We start from the raw sequence: 24271 nt of genomic DNA, 5'->3' as shown, positions 1-24271 counted from the left end.
TTTCATATTCACTGCTTTATATAGAGTGAATCGGGTGGAGATGACTATCGGGGGAAGATGCTTATTTCTTTGTAGTTTCACATTCTTCCAAGAGACAACGCCACGCGCATGTCTTCATGATCACTGAAACAGTTGAATGTCTGTAAAGTGGAAGCTAACTCATTTTGCCACGAGTTCTTGTTGTGAAAAGAAGAAGAGCAAGATAACAGCTCGTTTTTCTGCTGTAAAATAATTGAAAAGGTATGTTAAAATTTTAATACATCCTTGAATTCGTAATAACTGTCAAACCTTTGTAATGGATATTGTAGTAGAGGTTCTAAAGTTTCTGTTGTTAACAACCAACTACCTTGTTCGCCATCTTAGGTTGGGTCACAGCACCAGGCATCTTACCCCGATACTTGGGGAAGATGCTCACTTTTTTTCGGAGTAAGATGGCAACTTGTTGCAAGATTTTTATTTTTTTTTTTTATTGCAGGCATTGCGTAAACATCACGTAAGGCCCTCTGATAGAAGTCATTGGATTGAGGACAGTCTTCAACTTGCGATGGAACATGTTAGAATAGGGGATATGAATTGTTTTATAGCTCGCAAGCATACGGGATTCCTTACCGTACCCTTAAAGGCCGCCTAAAAAGAATGATGACAAAAAATGTACTGGATTGAATTCATTGTGTGCAAGAAGTGTTTCACGAGTCTTGCACACGGCAATAAAATATGTGGAATGACTGTGTTGTTAAGTAGTGATGAATGAGTGAGAAAGTGTCCATGAGCTATAGAGTAAGTCAATTTTGTTATATACATGTATCAAACTACGCTCAGGTAAAATACATATATCAGTAAATATGTTAATTGCATTTGACATCTTACACGACTATCGGGTAAAGTTTCCTACAGTGCAGGTAAGAAGAAAATCTGTATCTATAAACAAGATAATTAATGTTTTCTGTTTTGTACCAAAAATATAGTTTCAAAATACCTTCTAGACTTTGTTATTTCAATATTAAATTTAAAACTAAATGAACATTATCTTAAATTTTCAATCAAAGAAAGATTTAGGCATCTTCCCCCGATTTACTCTATTATTATGACCATGTTTTATCGATCCTTTTCAGTACATTTTCTTTCATACGTGTTCCTCGTTGAAGTTTGACATTTTGCCTGCAGGATCACTTCGTGATGTATTGAATTTTGTGACGTGTTAAACTATTTCTTATGTTGTTGATTCTTGATTGCTTCACTTCTGCCCTATGGGCTTATCCACCGGAGTTTCACTCTGCACGTGTTTACTCTGTCTTGATGCCCCAAACCGTAAACACTCCTAACTGACATGCTAGAGGTGAGAGGGCAAGCTGTAACAGCAATGCTGACAGTAAAGATATTTATTGCATAATTTGAATAGCGAAAGTGCATAATCTCGACGCAAATAAGGAGAAGGAGCTGTGCATAATAATTGTGTATTTGTAGCTTTTGTTTCTCATAATGCTGTTGAAAACACCCACGCATGGGTTCCTTATAATGAGTTATTCTGAAATATTATTATTAACTTCGGTCATGAGGACGTGTAGAAGCGATTTTTTTTTTTTTGCTTGATAATATTTCGAAATATTCTCAGAAACTTTATTCATACATATGCTTTTCTTTGTTCCTTCATTATGGACGAGTAATAATAATAATAATAATAATAATAATAATAATAATAATAATAATAATAATAATAATCATAATAATAATAATAATTTTAGGGACCGAATTTTTTGGCAATAACGATACGCGCGAAATTTTCCACAATTACTTTTTTTTTGTTACATTGGCCTTTTAGATCATAAAATTTAAGCAAATCGAACTCGCAAAATTTAGATCATTGTGCGAAATATATCAATAAACACGAAATATACCCCCTCTACAGCCAAAACTACGAAATATACTTATTTATTTTGATGTACCGAAGTACATATGATATTTCCATGCAGATATTCTGCGTCATCACATGATGAAAGAGTGATGGAACGGAGAAAAATTCTCTCCGGCGCCGGGATTTGAACCCGGGTTTTCAGCTCTACGTGCTGATGCTTTATCCACTAAGCCACGCCGGATAAATATGATATGCGTAATAAATCACTTTGTGATTTAAGACGGCGCCCATACCGTCGGATCCCGGCCAAACAGTCACTCATCTGAGTGCACCTCAACACATGTATGGACTTCGGTCCTGCGTTCATAGACATCTATGACGTAGTGCAGAGGGCGGCCACTAGAGGGAACCCAAGAGATGGAGCTTAATCTGAGACGATTCTAAACGGCGTCGGGGTTGTATCCGGCGTGGCTTAGTGGATAAAGCATCAGCACGTAGAGCTGAAAACCCGGGTTCAAATCCCGGCGCCGGAGAGAATTTTTCTCCGTTCCATCACTCTTTCATCATACGAAATATACACCAAAATTTTATTTAGTAGTGTTAAAAAAACTTTTTTTTTCCATTGTTGGTAACTCTATAGCTTCTATTAGATGCTTTAAGGTTGGGCTAACAGATGGAGTTACTTGTGAAAAATGTGACGCTGAAACGTGTGTTCAGGTTACTGCCCAGCGATAGTCCTGATGTATTTTATATTTGTGATGATTGGTTAATATTAACCCGGCACACTCACATTCATACAAATTTCCAGACTCTAGACACCCAGAGAATTCTTCTTCTTCAAGAAAAATTCACCGAGAGCCGAGCACGGGAATCGAACCCGGGACCTCCTGATCTTTAAGCCAGCATGCTGACCAACATACCACGGAGGCAGTATAAAAAAAAATAACACGTGTTTGTGCCTTTTGTTTCAGATAATTTGCTTGTTGACGCAAACAGTGAATTTCGATAACCATTGAGATAGTAAAAGTGAGTGTATGCAATATCCATAGAGAAATTGTGCACATATTTTGTGGACGTTATTTCCTCGTTGATAAGTAGGCCTATGTCATTCTGGTAATCGCAATTGTGAACTTACGTCGTGGACATTGTAAGAATGTAATTCTGGTAGTCGCAATTGTGAACTTATGTTATGGACGTTATAAGAATGTAATTCTGGTAGTCGCAATTGTGAACTTATGTTATGGACGTTATAAGAATATAATTCCGGTAGACCCAATTATGAACTTACGTCGTGGACGTTATAAGATGTAATTCTGGTAGTCGCAATTGTGAACTTACAGTACGTCGTGGACGTTATAAGAATTTAATTCTGGTAGACCCAATTGTGAACTTACGTGCTGGACGTTATAAGAATGTAATTCTGGTAGACCCAATTGTGAACTTACCTTCTGGACGTTATAAGAATGTAATTCTGGTATTCCCAATTGTGAACTTACAGTATATCGTGGACGTTATAAGAATGTAATTCTGGTAGACCCAATTGTGAACTTACGTTCTGGACGTTATAAGAATGTAATTCTGGTAGTCCGAATTGTGAACTTACAGTACATCGTGGACGTTATAAGAATGTAATTCTGGTAGACCCAATTGTGAACTTACGTCGTGGACGTTATAAGAATGTAATAATTCTGGTAGTCGCAATTGTGAACTTATGCTGTGAACATTATAAGAATGTAATTTCGTGGTCGTAATTGTGAACTTATATTGAGGACATCATTTCTGTCGTCAATAAAAATGACATTCTGGAGGTCGCAATTGAGGAGATCGATTCCAAAGTGTCCTAAGTCATTTTCCTTCCTTTTTAAGATTTTAACTGAATTATGTTGTAGTAGCCTGAGGAATGGCTCACAAGCCACTAGATTGCATCCCAAGATGGCAATAAATAAGACGTTGACATTTTATTGTTTCATTTTCTATCAAAGAAACATAAACATAACTTCTATAAAGCTATAAATTATTCGTTACATGCTGTAAAAAATTTAATTTTTTCCAACTATCGTAAGGATTCTGTTTATTGCTTCCAAACTGATCTAAATCGGCATGCATACTCGTACACTACAAGCAGTAGCCTATAGATTATACACAAAACTAATATCACTTGCACTGTTGACTATGACGCACATAATATCCATAAATTTTGGGTGAAATTAATATTGAAGAACACAGTGATGCTGTTTTACAGTCTCGAAGAGAATCAGAAATGAGTTAGACTACTGTACTTCCTTAACTTCTGTGGCTTTGACCTAGAAAATCGAGCGACAATGCAGTACTTATCACCTACCAGCTGGGGCGTGGGAGTGCCAAGCTACTTGGAATTGATATTAAAGTTCTAGACTCCGTAAGAAATTTACTAAAGATTTAGATAATCAATCATTACAAGCAAGTACAGAATGGTTTGATGAGTTTCAACGTCGCAATGGAATTGCAGAGAATAAGAGGCAAATAAATCAACAGACTTCTTTTCTAAGGTTTTAATTTGAAATAAAAAATGTGGATGCAAACATAAGTCTCTTATTATGAAATTGGTCGAAAATAAATGCCGAATTTCACTTATGACATTAAAATCTTAGTTGTACTTTAGCAGCAGCAGCAGCAGCAGCAGCAGCAGTAGTTTTTAGTGCGCTATTTTACGACGGTTTATCGACATCTTAGGTTAATTAGCGTCTGAATGAGATGAAGGCGGTAAGGCCGATGAAATGAGTCCGGGATCCAGCATCAAAAGCTACCTAGCATGTGCTCATAATGGGTTGAGGAAAAACCTCGGAAAAAAACCTCAACCAGATAATTTACCCCGACCGGGAATCGAATCCGGGCCACTTGGTTTCGCTGCCAGACGAGCTAACAGTTACTCCACAGGTGTGGACAATAGCAGCAGCAGCAGTAGTAGCAGTAGCAGCAGCAGTACAACAAATTACTTAATTGTGTTTTTCTGGGCATATTTTCTATATTTCGAATTTTCTGTAACTCGAAACATTATCCATTATCGAAGTTCGAATGATTGTAAGCTGTACCGCTAGGTAGGCATCCCTTCTCGCGTTCATGCGCAGCGTGTTGCCATATGCTAGGCTATTTCACTTCTCTCAAAGCAGTAATTCCAAGTGTCTGCATATTTGCGACGCACTCGAAGTTGTGTCGTGTTTTTGTCGCCGCTCAACTGATTCATGCCTAAGACCGCTCTGTATAGAGAGGCGTAGTAATGATCTTCTAAGTAGTGTTGTGTCTTCCTTATCTCAAAACACCCCTCATAACTTATACGTGTAGTCACATGCACTATTTTTTGACAGGTTACACAACATTTAATTAAAAGGGGAGAAGTGTTTTAATAAAAATAATTCTGCAAATGATATGTTTTAATATATATCAGAAAGTTACTCAGAAAATAGGAATATTAAAAATGGAGCTTCACAAGGATCAATTTTAGATCTAATATTGTTTCAGTTTATATTAATTATTTTAGCCTCAACCATAAATAATCCCAGATAATCTTAAGAGCAGATGATACAAGTAAATATTACGATCACTTTATAAACTCTTCTAATTAATACAGTGTTAAATCTAATAACGAACTAATAAATTGAAGGGTGAGATTGAGGTAGTCTTAAGCCACACTTTTAACAAAAATGGTTTTGTGCGAGTTGATTTCTGATACATATGAGAAAGCTACTATTAAATTATTATATAAATTACTTAACATATGACGTAAGTACACGCTGAGGAAATTACGGTACCGCACCTAATAACATTGGACCCTAAACCTTTAACAAGCTCTCCTATAAAATTTTGTATCTGTGGATTAGGATTATATTATTTTCACCCCTTCCGTTGTTTAGTGCAAATAAACTAGCACTTAATGTTGATAAAACCAGTGTAATCAAATTTAATACATATAATAACCCTTAGCTTTCCTATAACATTAGATTAAATTAAACATATTTCAAAGAACCTATGAGCACAAAGTTTCTTGGCTTGGAGTTGAGTAATCACTTGAACTGGAAAATACGCTTAGAATATATACTTCTAAATTAATCTCTGCCTGTTATGCATTAATATCATTATCTTCTATCGGTGATATAAACACGTTTAAAATAACATAATTTGTATACTTCAATTCTTCCAATGAAATATAGAGTAATATTCTGAGGTAAATAATCTGAAGCTAAATATTTTGTTTTATAAAGAAAAAGATTTAAGAATAATAACCGATGGCAGGTATACATAAAATAACATCACATAAAAAGTGATTAAACATTTAGAAATCTTGACCTTACCTTACCTTAATTTACCTATATTATTTCCCTGTTGATGTTCTGTGTTAAAGACCAAGATCAATTTTGTGCTACGGTAATCATAACATTAGTAATTTTTATATTTGTACAAATCACAAATCAGATCTCCATCTGTCAATCTGAACTGTTATAAAAAGAGTTTACTATTAACGTATCACGGTTTTCAGTGCACTGTCTAATAATCTTAAAGGTTTCAAGGGCGAAGAGAAAATGTTCAGAACAGAATTAGCAGAAAGTTTCTTTGTACTCATATCTTTACTTACCTCATGAATTATTGCATATGCTTATAAATTAAGTTAATGCACTTAATCTGTATTATTTATTTTTACAGATGAACTTTTAAGTTATTTAAATTAAATAAATAACGACTATGGGATGGGCAGGACATGTAGCACGTATGGACGAATCTAGAAATGCATATAGAATGTTAGTTGGGAGTCCGTAGGAAAAAAGACCGAAACGTAGATTGGAGGGTCATATAATAATGGATTTGAGGGAGGTGGAATATGTTGATAGAGACTGGATTAATCTTGCTCAGGATAGGGGTCGATGGCGGGCTTATATGAGGGTGGCTATGAACCTCCGGGTTCCTTAAAAGCCATTTGTAAGTAAGTAAGTAAATAAGGAACGACATCACTGTATTAACATTTTAAATTATGGTGTTATACCTAATTGACTAGTTTCGATGTTTTTTGCATCATCTTCTGAATACTAGACTATATTTTTGTATAATTTTTGTCTTGTTTTAAATCTCAAAGCTACAACTGATGTAGAATCTATGGAATGAAGAAACGAAATGAAAAAATAAAGTAGTTCTTTCCTTGAAACAACTGAAAATTTGTGACACGTCACAGCACATATTTAGCAATTATATCTTAGATTCTAGCTGTAGTTGAAGCGAGGTATCAGAAGTGCATTTATGAAGCGCATTTTGAGGGCAGTTGGGTGTATGTTAATTTTACTAAGCATGTTGAAATGATTTTTGTAAAAATACTTAGAAAAATATAGTGATTATTCAAAGTCATTTATATTTAAATTTCTCTTTAAACAAAAGAATGGGGTTTATTTCCGCAGAAACTTCTAGTTCAATTGTTTAACTATTGTTGTTATGGCAAATGAAGTAAGTAAATAGCAATTCAAATTATTCCATAGTCAATGTATGTGTTTTTTTAGCATAGTCATAACAGAAAGTAATTACGAGTGGGCTATATTGTCTGTATAAATGCGAATTGTTCTCATTCAGTGTTACTGTGAATATGAAAGAGATTGTTCTAGTTCACTGAGAGAAGATTGAGAACTCTGGATGCATTGAGACATGGACCCTGCAATTTGTCGTCATTATGTAAGCTTGTAAAAATTTAAGAGATCGATTCCATGGCAGATAAAGAACGTTAAAGAAAGTCGGTAGAAAACGATGTGATTGCTGCGATAAACTTCCTTCTTGACAAGTTTAGAGGACTTTCAAATCTTCGTAACTTTTTAATACATCACGGATGTCAACATACCATTCTCGTAGGCTATTTTTCAATTTGCTTGTCACTCACGAAATTTAAGATGACTTTTTTTTATTTTTGACAGTAACATTTCAGTTGCGTGACGTGTCACCATCGTGCGTCGTTGGAATAGTAATCAATGTCATTTGCTCACGTGCGGAACGGGCTCATTGTTGTCGTAAAAGACAGAGCGCGTGGATGTAATATTAGGATATACACGGACTGCGTAAAGCTTCCCAGCATCGACCCGCATGTAAAGAATGTCTAACTTGGAAACTAATTTTATACTGCATTGTACAGACCCAGAAACGACTCTTGAACTTCCTCATAACGTTCTCTGTCAGTATAACATTGAACCCGGAGAGTCGATCGTGAGGAGATCGAAACGCCGCACGAAGGAGAGGGTTTCCGTCTCGTCGTAATAGCTCATGTCATGCAAAAAAGTATGAGTTCGGGCCGCATTGGCGACAGGATTTTGTTTACGTGAATTTTTGTTAAGACACCTGTGACCGAAGTTTCATTTTGTTTGTTTTCTTATGTGGAATAATTATGTCCCATCTCTTGTGGAATTTTATTTGGTTTGACACCGCAGAGAAGAACAAAAAAAAATCAATTGGAAGATCCAATTTGTCTTCCAAATAAAAAACTAATCATAATAACGAAAAGAAATAATTAAACAAAAATGGTGAACCTAATACCTCGTCCACTACCCGTCTGCTCTGCAAATGATCTGATCCTGCAAGGCATGGAATCGACGAGCTGAGGGAAATAGCCCCGATCCTGGGCGAGGACTTCCCAGGCGTCGAGAACTTGACCCCACAGCTAGTTCTGATTCTGAGAGGGCTCATTTTTTAACAACTCGCGCCTTCCCTCCTTCAACTTCGCCCAGACATTCTCTATTACGTTCGAATCTGGAGACTCAGGTGGCCAGGCGATCGGGCCTCCCCGAGAACAAAAGCTTGAACGGTCTGCGTTGTGTGCACTGGAAAGTTACACTGCTGAAACAATAATGTTCCTTGGGAATAACATTCCCGGGCGGATGGGAGGAACACATTCTCCATAATGTTTCTATACTGCATCGAATCCAAGTCATAGTTCCTCACTAAAACACCTGCCCCATCCCCAGATATCCAGCCCCAGCATGATACCACAGTCTAGTGTTTACAGTTACGAAGGTTGAGTTTATGAGGGTACTAGGAACAGGTACTGTGCAGGTACTGTTTCACATTGTCTGTGATGAGGCGATAGTAGCGATCCTAGTGGTTAGCAACTATCTATGATGCATATTTCCTACTTATTGAGCTTCGTGACTGTATATACTAGACTGTGATGATACGCTAATGCGTCCCAACCTGTCATGTCGGTTAACATATCGTGAATCATACTTGTGGCCGTGTTCCCTATAGACTCCAATACGTCCGATGTAATCGGTCGAGATGCCAGATTCGTCGGAGATAATGACTTTCGTCCAATTGAAACCGTCATCTAGGCCGGTTACGAAGGCGAGGCGGTCTACAGGGCATTTTGGGCCAAATTCATAGACATTCTTAGCGCGGGATTCCGGTGGATGCTCAGCGAACTAACGTTTTTCGTATTCATAAACCAGTGTCAGCGATATGATATAATATAATATAATATGATATGATATGATATGATATGATATGATATGATATGATATGATATGATATGATATGATATGATATGATATGATATATGATGTGATGTGATGTGATGTGATGTGATGTGATGTGATGTGATGTGACATGACATGACATGACATGACATGACATGATATGACATGACATGACTCCTGTACAAGTAATCACTCGATAGCCGGGGCTTGTTTAGCACACTTGTAGCGCGGGCTAGCGAAATGTCAATGCATAGCACCCTTTATGTTTAAATTGAATTGAGATTTTAGTCCACTTACCTTGAGCTCGATGCTATCGTCTGTCGTAATGTAGGCTGTAAACAATTTTCTGAACAATATTTGCACGAGATTTGGAATGCTTATAAACATCACCATGACAACACAGAGGTTTATGTTAAGAAGTTTCAAACTGATGACTAAAATATAATTTTTTTAGATTTTATGCAGTTATATTCAGCATTAAATTCTGAATCGATTAATATATTTTGCATGTTTCGCCATTTTTAAATCTATTTATCGGCTACTAAAATAGAGCTTTCGTAAGATCACTGTATGTAATGCTAGTTTTTTTCTTGAATGTATTTGGTAATAAACTACATTTTTAAAATTATGTTCTTTTTTTTTCAGAAAATATTGTAGCTGCTTTGTTTTCAAATTGTCGGCACTGGTAAGTCAATCCATTAAGGACTATGTAGTACTTTATAAAAGTAAAACAGTAGATAATTAATGTCATCAAGTGTTTTGAAAATGAACTATGTATACTTGTAAATATGTTTTATATATTGACTGGGGTTACATTATTGTATGTTTTCATACACATGTGTATATTTTTTATCTAAATGATGGAGTTCTAGGTCCCTTAGTTTCATATTTTCAGAGAATCTGTACCTGTTATATTTTGCAAATTTCAATTTTAAATCTTATTTTGTCCTTTCATATTCTGAAACTATAAAAAATATCTCAATATAATTATTATAACTGCATATTCTCTGCTGGTTCCAAGTTTGGTTATATAAATATTTCACTGTGATACATTTAAGTTTATGATGGGTTACAAACCACTGTTTTTAACAGCCGGATCTGCTTAAAGAAAAAATGATTTAGTATGTCCTCTTAGTCGTTTTAGAATAGGAATCTGTAGTTTACCAATATGCCACAAAAAGCAACCTGATTACACTCAACAAGGTTTGTAGCTACCAAAAGAAACATTTCTGGACATAGGTTTTTTATACAATAGTTCATATTGATCAGCTCTACCATCTCTAACAGTCTGTAACAGAGTCTTAAGTTACATCCGGTGTAAAATGTTTGACTATTTACACAAATCAGTTTATACAGTTATTTTTTTATTTTGTAATTACCGGCTTTAAAATTTAAATTATTATTTTACTAAACAGGTTGAGAAATAATGGACACAGTAAGCAACGTTCTTCTTGTGCCGTAGTGTAGAGGTATGATGGATGCAATAGACCTCCTTGCTTTGTAGATGAACAGAGCCTTAATTTTTATTTTGAAGTGACTGGTGCTAAGAAAATCCCTTGTAACTCTTGCCTTTCCAGTAATTGAGCTATTTATGTTGTCGAAATCAAATGATAATTGAAAATTTTCATATCTGCAGCATTAACGTAGTGTGAAAGCACCATGTGAGAGTCCACATTTAGGAAGCGCTTTCCAAAAGTAATGAGACGGACTGAAGTTTCTTTCCCTAATGATACCTCAAAATTGGACCACGTTTTCAAAATTCTTATCGTAACATTTCGTAAATTTTACTGTCTGTTTTTCTGAGCGATAATCGAATTTATACGAAAACTTTTTCTCAAAAGAAATGCTTTAAAATCCAGTGAACATGCCTGAACTTGACTTCACTTAGTGATTCCCACAAAAGGTTTTATGACATGTTTATGAACATAAACGTTTTGTTTGGTCATGAGTCTCATTATTGTCGGAATGCTTTTGGTATGATTCTCAAACTGATTGTCCAGTAACATTTCGTCCACAAGATTTACATCCACCAGAAATGTTCTTCCAGATCAGATTTTAGTCCACAGTAATTTTATGTTCATAACAATTTTGTCCACCTATTTATGTCAACTTACGGAAGTCATCCATTGTATGATTTCGTCCTCCATAATGAATGTCCTCAGAAATTTTTGTCCATTTCATATATTTTTAGCCCGAATTTCTTAGTCCACAATATTATGGTCGATTGTAGGATTAATATACTGTATTGTTAACAGAATTATATTAGACGACTTTATTTCAGTCATATACATTGAAATTCAGAAAAAATTTAATCGTAAAAGGAAATAAAGAACAATTTGAATAACATACTAATTATTTTCTATTTCTCTCTTCATCCTTCTCTTCGGTATTGTACAATTTTAATCTGTAGTTGATGACACACAAATATAAATTGAGAACATTTTGTGTTCTGTTGACAGTACGTAATAATGAATTTCTTTCTGGTAAATTCACTAGCATTTTCTGATCTAGAATAGCCTGAATTTCTTCCCTTATTACGGCTGCGGGAGGTTCATTTCGGTATTGTTCAGCCCTCCTTTTGATTTATGTCACAACGTTTTTTCGCAACAACTTCAACTCTATTCCCAACATGTGTGTGCTTACCTTTCTCAATTATATTAATATGAACATGTAGGCTATATTTTTATTTGTGATACAACGAGAATTACATACTTATATCATGATTTTTGCATCACGAATACGTTTGGTCTCCATTTTTGCTAAACGAGTGGAACTGATATATATATATATATATATATATATATATATATATATATATAATTGTTATAAACTATTTTATCCTTGCCTTTAGACAAAGGAAGTAAATATGTCATTATAATGTCTTTGTACTGTATAAACTTGATTCCTCTTTAAAAGTTCTGACACATACGCTATATTAAATTGGAGTTCACTATCATAGAAATCATAAGAAAAAACATTAATATAGAGGCAGTTGTTTTCTATTAAATGCAATTCAACTTGTCTTTTATTTAGTTGTACGGGCAATATTTTAAATGGACTTTAGAAAAGTGGACAAAATTGTGGACCAAAGAAAATGGACAACATATTTGTGGACCTATGATATTAATGAACAATGCTGAAAATGGACGAATTCTTTATGGACAAAAAAAAGTAGACGAAATGTCCGTGTACCAAATAAAGTTGGACTATGTAACGGTGGACAATGTAAAGTAGACAAACTGACCTGGAATATTTGGTATTTCCACAGATGTTCAAAATCATATACTGCACAAACAGAAGCAAAGTCATCCCATTGAAGGACACGAAAGTATCTTAGGATGTCGGGACGTTAAGGCTTTCACCTTACGAGATAGTCGAACCTGAGTAACAATGAGGATGTCAAATCATGTATAAAAAGTTTAAAATATTGCAGCGGAAGCTTTTGAATTTTGTAAGATATCTACAGACCGATTATTTAGTCCTGACAGCTCAGCGACGCCAAAGAGGGAAAGTAATTGTAGGAGTGGGGAGAGTTCCGGAATAGAGATAAGGGCGAGCGGGGAGTAACTAAATGGACTCGCCTGTCCCACGCGCACATCTCCGGCGACTGTCAGGACTAAATAATCGTACTGTACTTCCGTTTATATTTCTAATAAAGTGATCACTTTCTGAAGTCTGGAAGTTCTCGATGGAGGAGATTTCATAAAGTTTGAAGTCTGTTTCATTAGTTTCAGGGAAGTTTTTCTGGAAACAAACTGTCGAAGGTTAGCAGACTCGAGATATTGTTCACGACATTCGAGATAATTTCAGCCATGTTTTTAGAAATTTCTGGCGACATCTCTTTGAAGACATCCCTCCAGTTCTCGTTCATAAACTCATTCATCTGATTTCCTGTAACATTCAAAATATATTCAAGTAAATAGACTCTTTCAATCCTGAAAAATGAATATAAAATTAATTTAATTTTGTATATGCCGCAATCAACTGTATATTCACAAAATTTTACATTGTAAGTTCAATAAAGTCACTTTGTTTCATTCAAAGCAGTGTATTGTGAAATCGCACATCCTCCTTAGTTTAGGTATATCTCATGTTAAAAACATTTTTTTTTTTTTTTTTTAGTTAAAGTTGTAGCCGCGGCCATTTCATATTTCCATTCCACCCTGTTCTTAGCGCAAGTATTGTGTTGCTTAAAATAATGATTACCGCTTACCTGAATGCTCTGCTTCTGAAAGTAAACGAGAAGACAAACAACTACAATGCTTTCATTGTACAAGAGTGGCACGACAGCTAGGTGGCACAGACTTACGCACACGCACACAGATATTGCGATGACAATAAATAAGCATACACAGGCTAGCAGCAATGCTGAAATTAAGTGACAAATTTTTTATCGGAACTCTGACGGAATTCTCTATGAATGTGAAAATATTTTCTTTCACTATGTTAGTTAGTAATTATTTCATTAAAAAATAAACTTTATTTTACATAAAATTAGTTTTTAGCGCTAACATTATGACAAAAAATGATCATTTAATAATAGTACAATATGGTGCCAGTATTATATACAGCACAACAAGCGATGTGAGCACATCATACAAACTCTATCTATTAGACGGCCAGTATTATGATAATATCTGCGAAAAATTTATGTTTTCTTTTCAGCTGCTAATTTGTTTGAATGAGTTATCATTTTGTTGACGATATTTAAATTTGAAACAATCATATTTACATCCATTCATAGTGTTCTACCCAAGGACAGGTCTTTCAACGCAAACCCAGCTTTGTCCATTTTTTTCCTATTTTCTGCCTTCTTCTTAGTCTCCGCATATGTTCCATATATCTTAATGTCGTATATCATCTATTATCTTCTTCTACTTGGAACTCTTCTCCCGTTCACCATTCCTTCCGGTGCATCCTTCAGTAGGCAGTTTCTTCTAAGACAGCGACCGAGCCAATTCCTTTTTCTCTCTTCCTGATCAGTTTCAGCATCATTCTTTCTTCAGCCACTCTTTCCAACAATGCTCCGTTTTTTATTCTGTCTGTCCATTTCACACACTCCAGTCTTCTCCAAATCCACATTTCAAATGCTTCTAGTCGTTTGTCTTCGCTTCGTCGTAATGTCCAAGTTTCTGCCCCCATACAATGCTACACTCCACACAAAGCTCTTCACTAGTCTCTTCCTTAGTTCTTTTTCCAGAGGCCCGTAGAAGATATTTCTTTTCCTATTGAAAGCTTTCTTTGCCATTGCTATGGTTCCTTTGACTTCCTGGCAGAAGTACATGTTACTGCTTCTAGCACACACTAAGTAGGCCTATTTGAAGCCGTCCACTTGCTCTATTGCCTCATTTAGATATCGCAAGTTTACCTTCTTTTGTTTTTCTTCCTATAACATGGCCTTCGTCTTGTTTGTGTTTTTCTTCATCCCATTCTGCTCACAGCTGTCATTTAGTTCCACTAGCATATTCCTTAATATCGTCTCTTTTTCTGCTAAACGCCATATCACCAGCAAATCTTATGCACTTTATTCTTCTTGCTTGTACTATCATTCCTCCCATATTTTGAAAACAGTTCTTTACTAAATCCTCCAAGTAGATTTTGAACAGGGTAGGTGATAAAGGGTATCTTGTGACATGTGAGCTGTGCGAGAGGGGAAATAATGAACTATCAGGAAGAGATTTTTTTCATGATGATTACTATTATATGAATCTATCGGTACGGAAGTTTCCCCTCTATACCATTGCTGATAAGATCACAGGATAGGTGTTGCCTCCTCTACTGTATGTGTGTCTCAAGATCCGAATAATTTAAATCCAAATGAAGCTGAAATTTTGGAAAAAATTTGAGTTTGTAATTGTCTAAACATAAAGCGCAATTAAGTAGTTTCAAGTTTTATGAGAAAATAATGTCAATAATAATTAATAACACTATTAAACACAGTTTTTTGTACAGGTAAACAGAATGCTGATTATTACCAAGTCTGATACGCTGATTACGAATAATATAATCAGATTTTGTCCATCCCGTCAGGTTTCTGAGCACAGTACTTTAACGAACTTATATTTTATCAATAGTCATATATGAATACAGCGCTACTTTGGTTTCCATCCACTATACCATGAGTCTCTTCACTTTTCTTATCTTATTGTTGACGTTTGAAAAGTTAAGGCTCATTCACAATGAAAATTAAACATAACGTAAGCTTTAACTTAACGTTACAGTAAAATCAAGAAGTCATACCATCATTCACGATGGGAACATAAACATAACAGCAAACATACTTGGTAACCATGGAAACATAACAACGACGCCATTTCCTCATATTCTGTCGTATACTTCAGCGCTCCACGATTGTGTTCTGTTTGCAAATCACGTAAGCATAAGCATGAAAGTTTGGAGTTTGCAAACTTTCATGTTAACGTCTTACGGTAATGTTTATGTCAATGCTTATGTGGATCATTGTGAATGATCCCATTTGGTAGCCTGGCCGCAAACTTCTGTGTTTATGTTACGGTTATGTTTAATTTTCATTGTGAATGGGCCTTTAAAGGTAATGTAAACAAGGCATTCTGCCTGTATTTTATTCAGTTAGGGCACAGAGATTTCGATAGTATTGTGAGCTCTTCTGTGTGAAATGATGAAGAAACAAAGTTGTAGTTGTAAAAACTCTCCGAATCTTTTAGTTATGGAAGTTGTAGAATAAAGCTACTAAGGTTTCGATATTTAGAAACAAAAATAAGGATTTATTACCATGGTTCACAGCGACAGATTCTGGAGTCTGTAACACTGAATTTCAGTGCACCGCTGTTGAACATGTAACGATTAGCAACTCTGACCTTGAAACGAACGGGCCCGGGGTCAAATCTTGTTTGGAACAGATTATCTGGTTGAGATTTTTCAGGCGTTTTCCCCCAACCCATTAAAAGCAAATGCTGGGTAACTTTCGGCGCTGGACCCTGGACTCATTTCGCTAGCATTATCACCTTTATTTCACTCAGACGATAGATAACCGTAACATTTGATAAAGCGTCGTAAAATAAACCAATTAAAAACACTGTATTTCTGCTTCTTTGATTTTTAAGGTCTTCCTTAGTCACCGTCTGTCCCCCTAGCGCGTTGTGGTCAGTCCAGGTGACCCAGGTTCGATTCGCGACCAAGTCGTGATGGAATTTGTGATGGACAAAGCATACGTTGCAGAAGGTTTTTCTCGGTGTACTCCCGTTCCGTCTATCGTTCCACTAGCAGTCTCCACCTTCCTCTAATTTCATTTCATTTTTAATTTTATTTGTATTTTAATCTCACCTAGGAATTTGTCTCCATTGAAGAGGTTGGATAGATGGATATACACGCGCCTTGGCTTCAGTACTGCCTGGGATTTTGTGATCACGAGGTGCGTATTGCCGTCTTTCTCCTGCAGCGTGTAGTCCACCGAGAATTCCAGGTTGTTGTCCACTGAAAGGATTATTCATTATTAGAGACCGTAATCTTAGCCACTACTCTTTGTAGTTGAGTGAGAACGGAGTTAGTGCAATGACTTGACGAAGAGTAGTGGCGCGCGGTGCTGTACGATGTAAACAGACTACTTCCGCATCAAGGACAACAAACACACAAATAAAATAATGATTTCAAGTGTAGGGCTGTGTTGTATATTACAAAAAAGTAAACACAGTCTTTGCTGTAACTCAAAATGTTGTTGTTTCACAGGCACTACCATTAATGAAATGTTTAAACCCATATTACAACAATCTTTGATGTAAGGTTTAACTTAAAATGTTACTGTATCAGAGACACTACTCTCAACAATATGTTTAAGCTTTTATTACAATAATCTCTGATGTAAAATTTTAAAATGTTACTGTTTCATAGGTACCGCTTTTTATACAATGTTAAAGCTCATATTACAGTAATATTTATTGTAAAAATTGTAACTTAAAACACCGGTACAACTGAAACAGAGGTACTAGCGTGAATGAAATTTTAGCCTATATTACAATAATTTTTGCTGTAAAATTTAACTTAAAATACCGTACTACTGTAACACAGATACTGCCCTTGTGTAGGCTACAGGTGTTCTTTCCAACAAAATTGTTAAAGTGGTTGTCCTCAACTTTGTTGAAAGGAATGTTGGTATGGACCATCATTTCATACAGATCTCTGCTAAATTCGTCCGCAGGCACTGAAATACTAGCTGAAGGTAGATCGTCAGACTTACTTCTTTCTATCAATTTCAAATGGTTTATATGTTTTTAGTCACAGTGCTGCTGTAAATACCATCTTTTAGAACAGATTATGTCAGTCTTACATAACTTACACACAATTATGTCGCAACTTACACTGAAACACTGCCTTCAGTGTTTTTCTACCCACTTCTGTACTTTCGTACTCGTTTTAGGCATCTTTATTTCAGCTTGTAGTGCATAATATAAACATTGCTAACCTGAAGTATACTGTGCTTGTTTAGGAGGAAGGAATATGTTGTAGAATGACCTTGTAGTGCTCGTTACTTGTGTTTGTGAGCAGGATATCTACTGAATGATACGTAACGTTATATATATCCCGTGCACACTTATACTCATCTTAATATTGTGGGAATAGGAAAATGGTCTTTAGTCATTATCATCAAAGTTTTATCTAAGATGATAATAATGGCTGATATCAAAATTTTTCTCCTTAAGACTGCAAGAAAAGCCCATGAAAGTTTCAATTGAGGCTTTCTAATAAAGTTGGTGAACCTTATATGGACTTTTATCTAAGCATTTAAGCAAATATCTAAATTTCACTATTCTTCTCTAGGTCTTGAAAACAGCACAGTCGTTATGTACTACATTGGAATGTAGCATACAAAAAGAAGCCTGACTTTACCATAGCACCGATCTAGGTGAGCTTGTAGCACAAAAACTCTTTCATAATCTCAACATTACCCATAGTCAGATTGGCGTCGCCATTCCCGCGTATAGGCAGCACCAGGATGCGTCCCGAGATGTCGTACTTGCACAGGATGTACAAAGCAGGGAACTTGAGTTCGATTGCGATGTGTTGCTTGTCGAAGTCAAAGCTGAAAATATAATGCAAGCACTAAGCATTTGAGATTCCCTAACATATTAATGAAAATTATATTTGTATTTCAGCTTAATCAAGTATATGAGTCATGCGAGATCCCATTTTGTATTTACTGCAAATGACAAGGCATTTATTAGAGGTTCTTCGCGGATAAGTTTCTTTTATAAAAATTAATTCCAGTGTTGTTAAACTGTGTGGAATTCCACAAACTCTTCAGTTAATTGCATATTAAAATACCGGTGCATTGACTCTAGATTAGACGTGGGTGAATGATCTAAACCGCGCTTAATCTGTAGGGGTCATTTTGTTTGAAGGTTTTTGACCCTTTATTTATAGACTTTCTCTCGGGCTTTCAAAGTTCTGAGTGACAATAAAATACTGGACACCGTTCATAAGGTCAGACAGTTGCCTGACAATGAACTTGAGGGGGATGGTGTCGGTTTGAACAAATTTTACCGCTGTGGGTCATGTTGAGAGTGTGGGTGAGAAAGTAACAATAAGCTCAGTCTCTTGTTTGGTTTTCCCTTTCTCTCTAATCTGCTTCATTTACGACCCATAAGCACACTTAAATGCCATCGACCTGGGCCGGGATCGAACCCGCAACCTCGGGCACAGAAGGCCAGCGCTATACCGATTGTGCCACCCAGGGCGACTTTACCTAAGATTAAATTTCTTAATATACACCGTAATTAAACATGTCTTATTGAATATAAATAAATAGATCAATAATATATAAGCCTATGCATAATACATACATAAGTTTCAACACTACATAAACAACTTTTATACAATGGAAGATAGGCCTATTTCTAAAAGTACTGCAGCGATAATAAAAGTGTAAATAACGGAAAAATGTATTCTAAAGTCATGTGTGGAATTGTGTGGATTTTGCTTGTCATGTGGGTGGATTTTAGTGTTGCTATTCTGTCAGCATTGATTAATTCTTAGAACTAGCCAGACATATTTACCTTAAGCCCATTGCTGTTTAATCAACTGTCCGAATACAGATTTGAACCTCATAAATGGCACCAATAAGGCATCATCATGAGGAAACTATGCCAGGAGATAATTGGGTATGCGTTCCAGTTCCTTTCCCGTTCCATTGCATGAATCACTGACTAGTAACATAATATTACACTAATGGGACTTCAGATGTACAATACGACGTCTTACGAAAGACTTACTCTGTCTTCTCCACTGAAACCCCATCCACTCCGTGTACCTTGACGTCGTTGAGAGTCAGCTCGTAACCCGCCTGCGAGGGTCCCTGCTTCACTTTGATCTGTCTGATCGTGATTGGGTTGAGGTTGGGTATCTTGTAGTTCTTGTCACCTAGGTAGTGAAAGCGACAATGAATATAATGTACACAGACATTTAATATCGGTAGCGATGTGGAAGCCCTGCGAAGTTCTGTCTGCACTCACGAAAATATGGACATGATTCCTGATAGTTTGGTATTTTGACAAGTAAGCCAATAAGCATTGCATTACTATAACATATAGCACAACTCTATGTTACTACTGCTGAGAATCGTAGTCAACATGTTATTTTAAACACTGTGTTACTATAAAATACAACACAACTGCAAAGAAACGTTATACTACGTTATTAAAATGTAGAAATGGCTATTTTACTAGTAGGTGATATTCTGTAAAACTAATTGCATTCCCCTATTTCAATATTTATATTTATAAATAGCTACAAATACGAGTACGTTCCCTCTTGGATAGTAAGAAATTATTTTATGTGAAATACGGAAAATGGAAAAAAATTCTGATTTTAGTTCACAATAAATCATTTCACTTATATAGCTGTATATTAAGTGATCGCTCAAGAAATTGAATATTATTGGTACGTAATAAAGAACAGGATGGTTACAAAGCGCGTAAAAACTACAATGGAAGAGTACAGACCCAGGAACAAAATTTGGACTTACGGAGCATGCGCAGTATGTTATAATTAGAACTTGGAAAATCCAGTGGCCCAAATTTTGTTTCTGTGTCTATACAAACGTGTACATGACATCAGTTTTCTTTACTCAAAATGGCGAATATAACTACGTGTAACATGTGTTAAGATATGCAATTGAGTACCATAACAAAATGAAGTCGTAATGCAAGAATCTTGGTCTATTAATCTCACCTTTAACGAGGCTGTCCACGGCCTCCCTTCCATGCTTGAGCGCACAGGCGTTAAAGTTAGGATCGCTGCGAGCACAGGGCTTCAGGTATGGGGCTGCAAGAAGTAAACATATTTCCTATTGGTTTATTAAAAATGCTGTCATATAGTTTCTGTCTTATCCACCTCATAAATGACACCAATAAGGCGACACTCATGTGGCAACTAGACCAGGAAATAAGGGGTAGGGTGGCCAGTTCCTTTCCCCTCTAATGCATACATCGCTGACTAGTAACATATTTCACTTATCAGACTTAAGATGTATACTGTATTCTATCTCTGACACATATCGTCAAGTGAGATGTACTGCCTGATAATAGATGTACGTATTAGCCAGAACCTCAATCAGATCTACACTTTTATGAATATACAATAATTCCGTCATAATATTGACAAAAAGTGATGACAAGAACAGAAAAATTAATAAAAGTTATTTATGCATAGCCTTGGGTAGAATATTGGGAGGGATGTATTCTTTAGGAAAAATTATTGGGAGACGCATTCCCCTCCCACGGCTGCTACTCCAGATACGCCCGTGATGCACATTGTAAGGACATCGAGTGCCTGGCCTATATGGTGTCCATTTTTAATTTAATTTCAGAACAGCAAACTCACTATTGTCATTCATATTTTTTCTGTACTACCTGATTTATAAGATCTAATAACTGCTTAGGTAGAAAATAAAAGCATAAACGTCACTCTAACAAAGTGGGTAACGAAGGAACTAGGTGTATGATATTAATAAGCCTGCTTTTAATATCAGCAATTTTTGTAGTGAAAACTTTAAAGAAATTACGATATGCAATGTGTAGGGAGGAACGTATTTTTGGTGGAATTAAATTAGTGCTTTCAGTGTTTAACGTGCTTATTTCGGTCAGTGTTTTACACATACCAATTTTCATTATTGTACAAGATACAGTAATGGAAGAAAAGAAAAGTTGAATATTTCCAAAAATTTTACTGCTGTAAGCTGTACATAACCCCTTAAAATTTAGGTAAATAAATTTATTACGGCACACTGTGGCATAATCAAGAGAATATTAGCAAGGGAACTACTTAAGCAGCCCTAATTTCATTTTATAAATTTTTAGCAATACTCTTGTGGTAAGGTTCCGAATGTTTTGATTTTGCATAAAGATTCAATAAGAAAATTTGAAAGCGACAGAAACAAATTTCTTTAGATTTACAGCAAGTTATAGCTAATCTAATAGATAAACGAAGAAATGACGTTCGTGAAGAACTAAGAATATTTGACCTTACCAGCAGAATAAAAGTATATACAGTCAAATGTCGTTTTAACGAACGTAAGTTTAACGAATTGGTCAGTACAACGAAAAGAATTGTATTTACCTCCATAGGTTCCATGTTAAATTATTCCAATTGTACGAACGTCAATATAACAAAGTTTCACTACAATGAAAATAAAAATTCCCCGTTATGATGCATATGATCATTATAACAAAGCGGTAACACCAACATAACAATTTTAGAAGCCTTGAAAATGTTCACTTCAGCATGGAGAAACTTGACCTCGACGGTTATTATGAATTGCTGGCGGAGTTCCGGAAGTTTATCAGTGATTGAAGAAGAAAAAGAAGAGGTTACAGAAGAGGACATTGTCAGTAGTGTAATGCAAGAAGAAGGTGGTGAGAGTGAAACTGATGAATAATCTGTATGTAGTGACAATGACAGTGAAAAAAAAAAGTCTCTTGTCGAAGCTGTAAATGTTGCCAATGATTTACGGCTATTTTTGGCTGGAAAACAGAATTTACCAGATGATGTGACAAAAAGTGCAAGTGTTATTGTAAATTATGTAGAAGGATCAATTGTAAAATGTTAGTTCAGAAAAAAATTAGAGACTGTTTCTCAAAGTAAAACATACAGTTATGAGTAGAGACGAGAATTTCATGCACTATAAAATCCCAAAATATGCATGCATTCATGAACTATCAAACTATGAAACATGCACGAACAAGCGGAAAATACATTAAAATATGCACTTCATTATTGTTCAAATTTCTTATTTCACTTCACTTTTTTTGCATAGTTAACAACTAACAACATTTCTAAAATGGTTTCTGTGAGGTTTCTGCGCTTGTCAGTCAATATATTTTTAGGCAGAGAATGACCTCTCTACATCGCAAGAATATATGGGTGCAAACTTGAATAAACATTTTTCTGTCATTTAGTTCTTTCTTTCTTTTCCATCTTCACTCCTGATTCCTGAAGCTAAAATAATGGGGATAATCAGAAAATGAGATGTTCACTCAAAATCATTAAAACATGCATTAAACTGAATATAATGTATATTATATGCATGGTTAACCTAAAAATTGGTAAATATGCATTATGCATGTTTTTATCCTCAAAAAGGCCAAAACATGCAAATATACACGAAAAAAGTACACGTATTTGGAACCGGAAAGTAATGAAATTGATAAGTATTGAGTTTGAGCATGGAATTCTCGTATCTAGTTATGACGTTTTGCGTAAAAAGTAGCATTGATCAATATTACAGTATAAAGACCTTTCAGTATAACGACAATGATGATGATGAGTATTCTTATATTGGGTTATTTTACGACGCTGTATCAACATGTAGGTTATTTAGCGTCTGAATGAAATGAAGATGATAATACCGGTGAAATGAGTCCGGGGTCCAGCACCGAAAGTTACCCAGCATTTGCTCGTATTGGGTTGAGGGAAAACCCCAGAAAAAACCTCAACCAGGTAACTTGCCCCGACCGGGATTCGAACCCGGGCCACCTGGTTTCGCGGCCAGACGCGCTGACCGTTACTTCACAGGTGTGGACACGACAATGATGGTAGGGTCCCTAGGAGTTTGTTAAAACAACATTTTCCAGTATACCGAAAATAATGACATTTCCTAGGAATTCGTTAAACGGCATTTTACTGCAGAAAGAATTGGTATGAACACATTGGTAGAATGATTGACAATAGAATTCCTCACAGAGTGTTAAAATATGACTCCAGAGGGCAGATGTTGATGATGATGATGATGATGATGATGATGATGATGATGATGATGATGATGATGATGATGAAATAGGCGAAATAACTAAAATATGCTTAAATGGTGGCTCACTTAAAATAGTAATTTTTATTTTTATGGAAGACATGTATTTATTACCGCATAATTATCGATGTACAACCTGCCGTGTTGTGTGTACTTACGTAGTGGCATAGCCGCATACGCGACTCCTACCAGAAAAAGCACGACAGACTGCCTCCACATCCTTGTTGTGTAGAACACGCTCGCGTACTGGCGTGGCAGAGCACTCCAACTTGTTTTTGTACTCAACTCCAGCCCTTGAATAAACTTCTTTGTTCTTTTTATTTGAAAAGTCTTTCGCTATAATTATTAAACCTTACGTAGAGAAATGGTGAGGCTGGTTTACACTGTAGTCTGGAATATCACTGTGCAAGGAGGCAGAGAAACAGAACAACGAGTAGCAATGAAGAAAAACCAAAGACAAAAGCAACTGACAACATATGAGTTCTAATTTGTGTTGAAGGTGCAGCTGCTACTCCAGCATGAATACCACTGAAAACCGGAATATTAGTACACAGTAAGGCTAGTCAAGCCGCACGTGGACGGCAGGGATGGTGGTAGGAGATGTAATTTTGTCAGTTTTGACTAAAGAACGATACGGTATTAATGGAAACCAGTGTACATACAAAGAAGAGG

General features: G+C 35.9%; 1 protein-coding gene across 1 annotated transcript; it reads right to left on the bottom strand.

Annotated features, from left to right (window-relative positions):
* Nucleotides 1-10101: 10101 nt before the first annotated feature.
* On the bottom strand, nt 10102-23902 carry LOC138699658 (protein takeout-like). The gene is made up of 6 exons (XM_069825699.1): nt 23758-23902; nt 20527-20619; nt 19569-19716; nt 18246-18379; nt 16627-16776; nt 10102-13215 (listed from the first exon to the last, which is right to left on the bottom strand). Exons 1-6 carry the CDS (start codon nt 23816-23818, stop codon nt 13055-13057), a joined length of 747 nt encoding a protein of 248 aa, XP_069681800.1. The 5' UTR covers nt 23819-23902; the 3' UTR covers nt 10102-13054.
* Nucleotides 23903-24271: the final 369 nt, after the last annotated feature.

Source organism: Periplaneta americana, chromosome 5 (assembly GCF_040183065.1).
Source record: "Periplaneta americana isolate PAMFEO1 chromosome 5, P.americana_PAMFEO1_priV1, whole genome shotgun sequence".
In the NCBI taxonomy this organism is placed as follows: domain Eukaryota; kingdom Metazoa; phylum Arthropoda; class Insecta; order Blattodea; family Blattidae; genus Periplaneta; species Periplaneta americana.
Note: the sequence above shows the minus strand (reverse complement) of the source record. Positions and strands in the feature narration are given on the sequence as shown.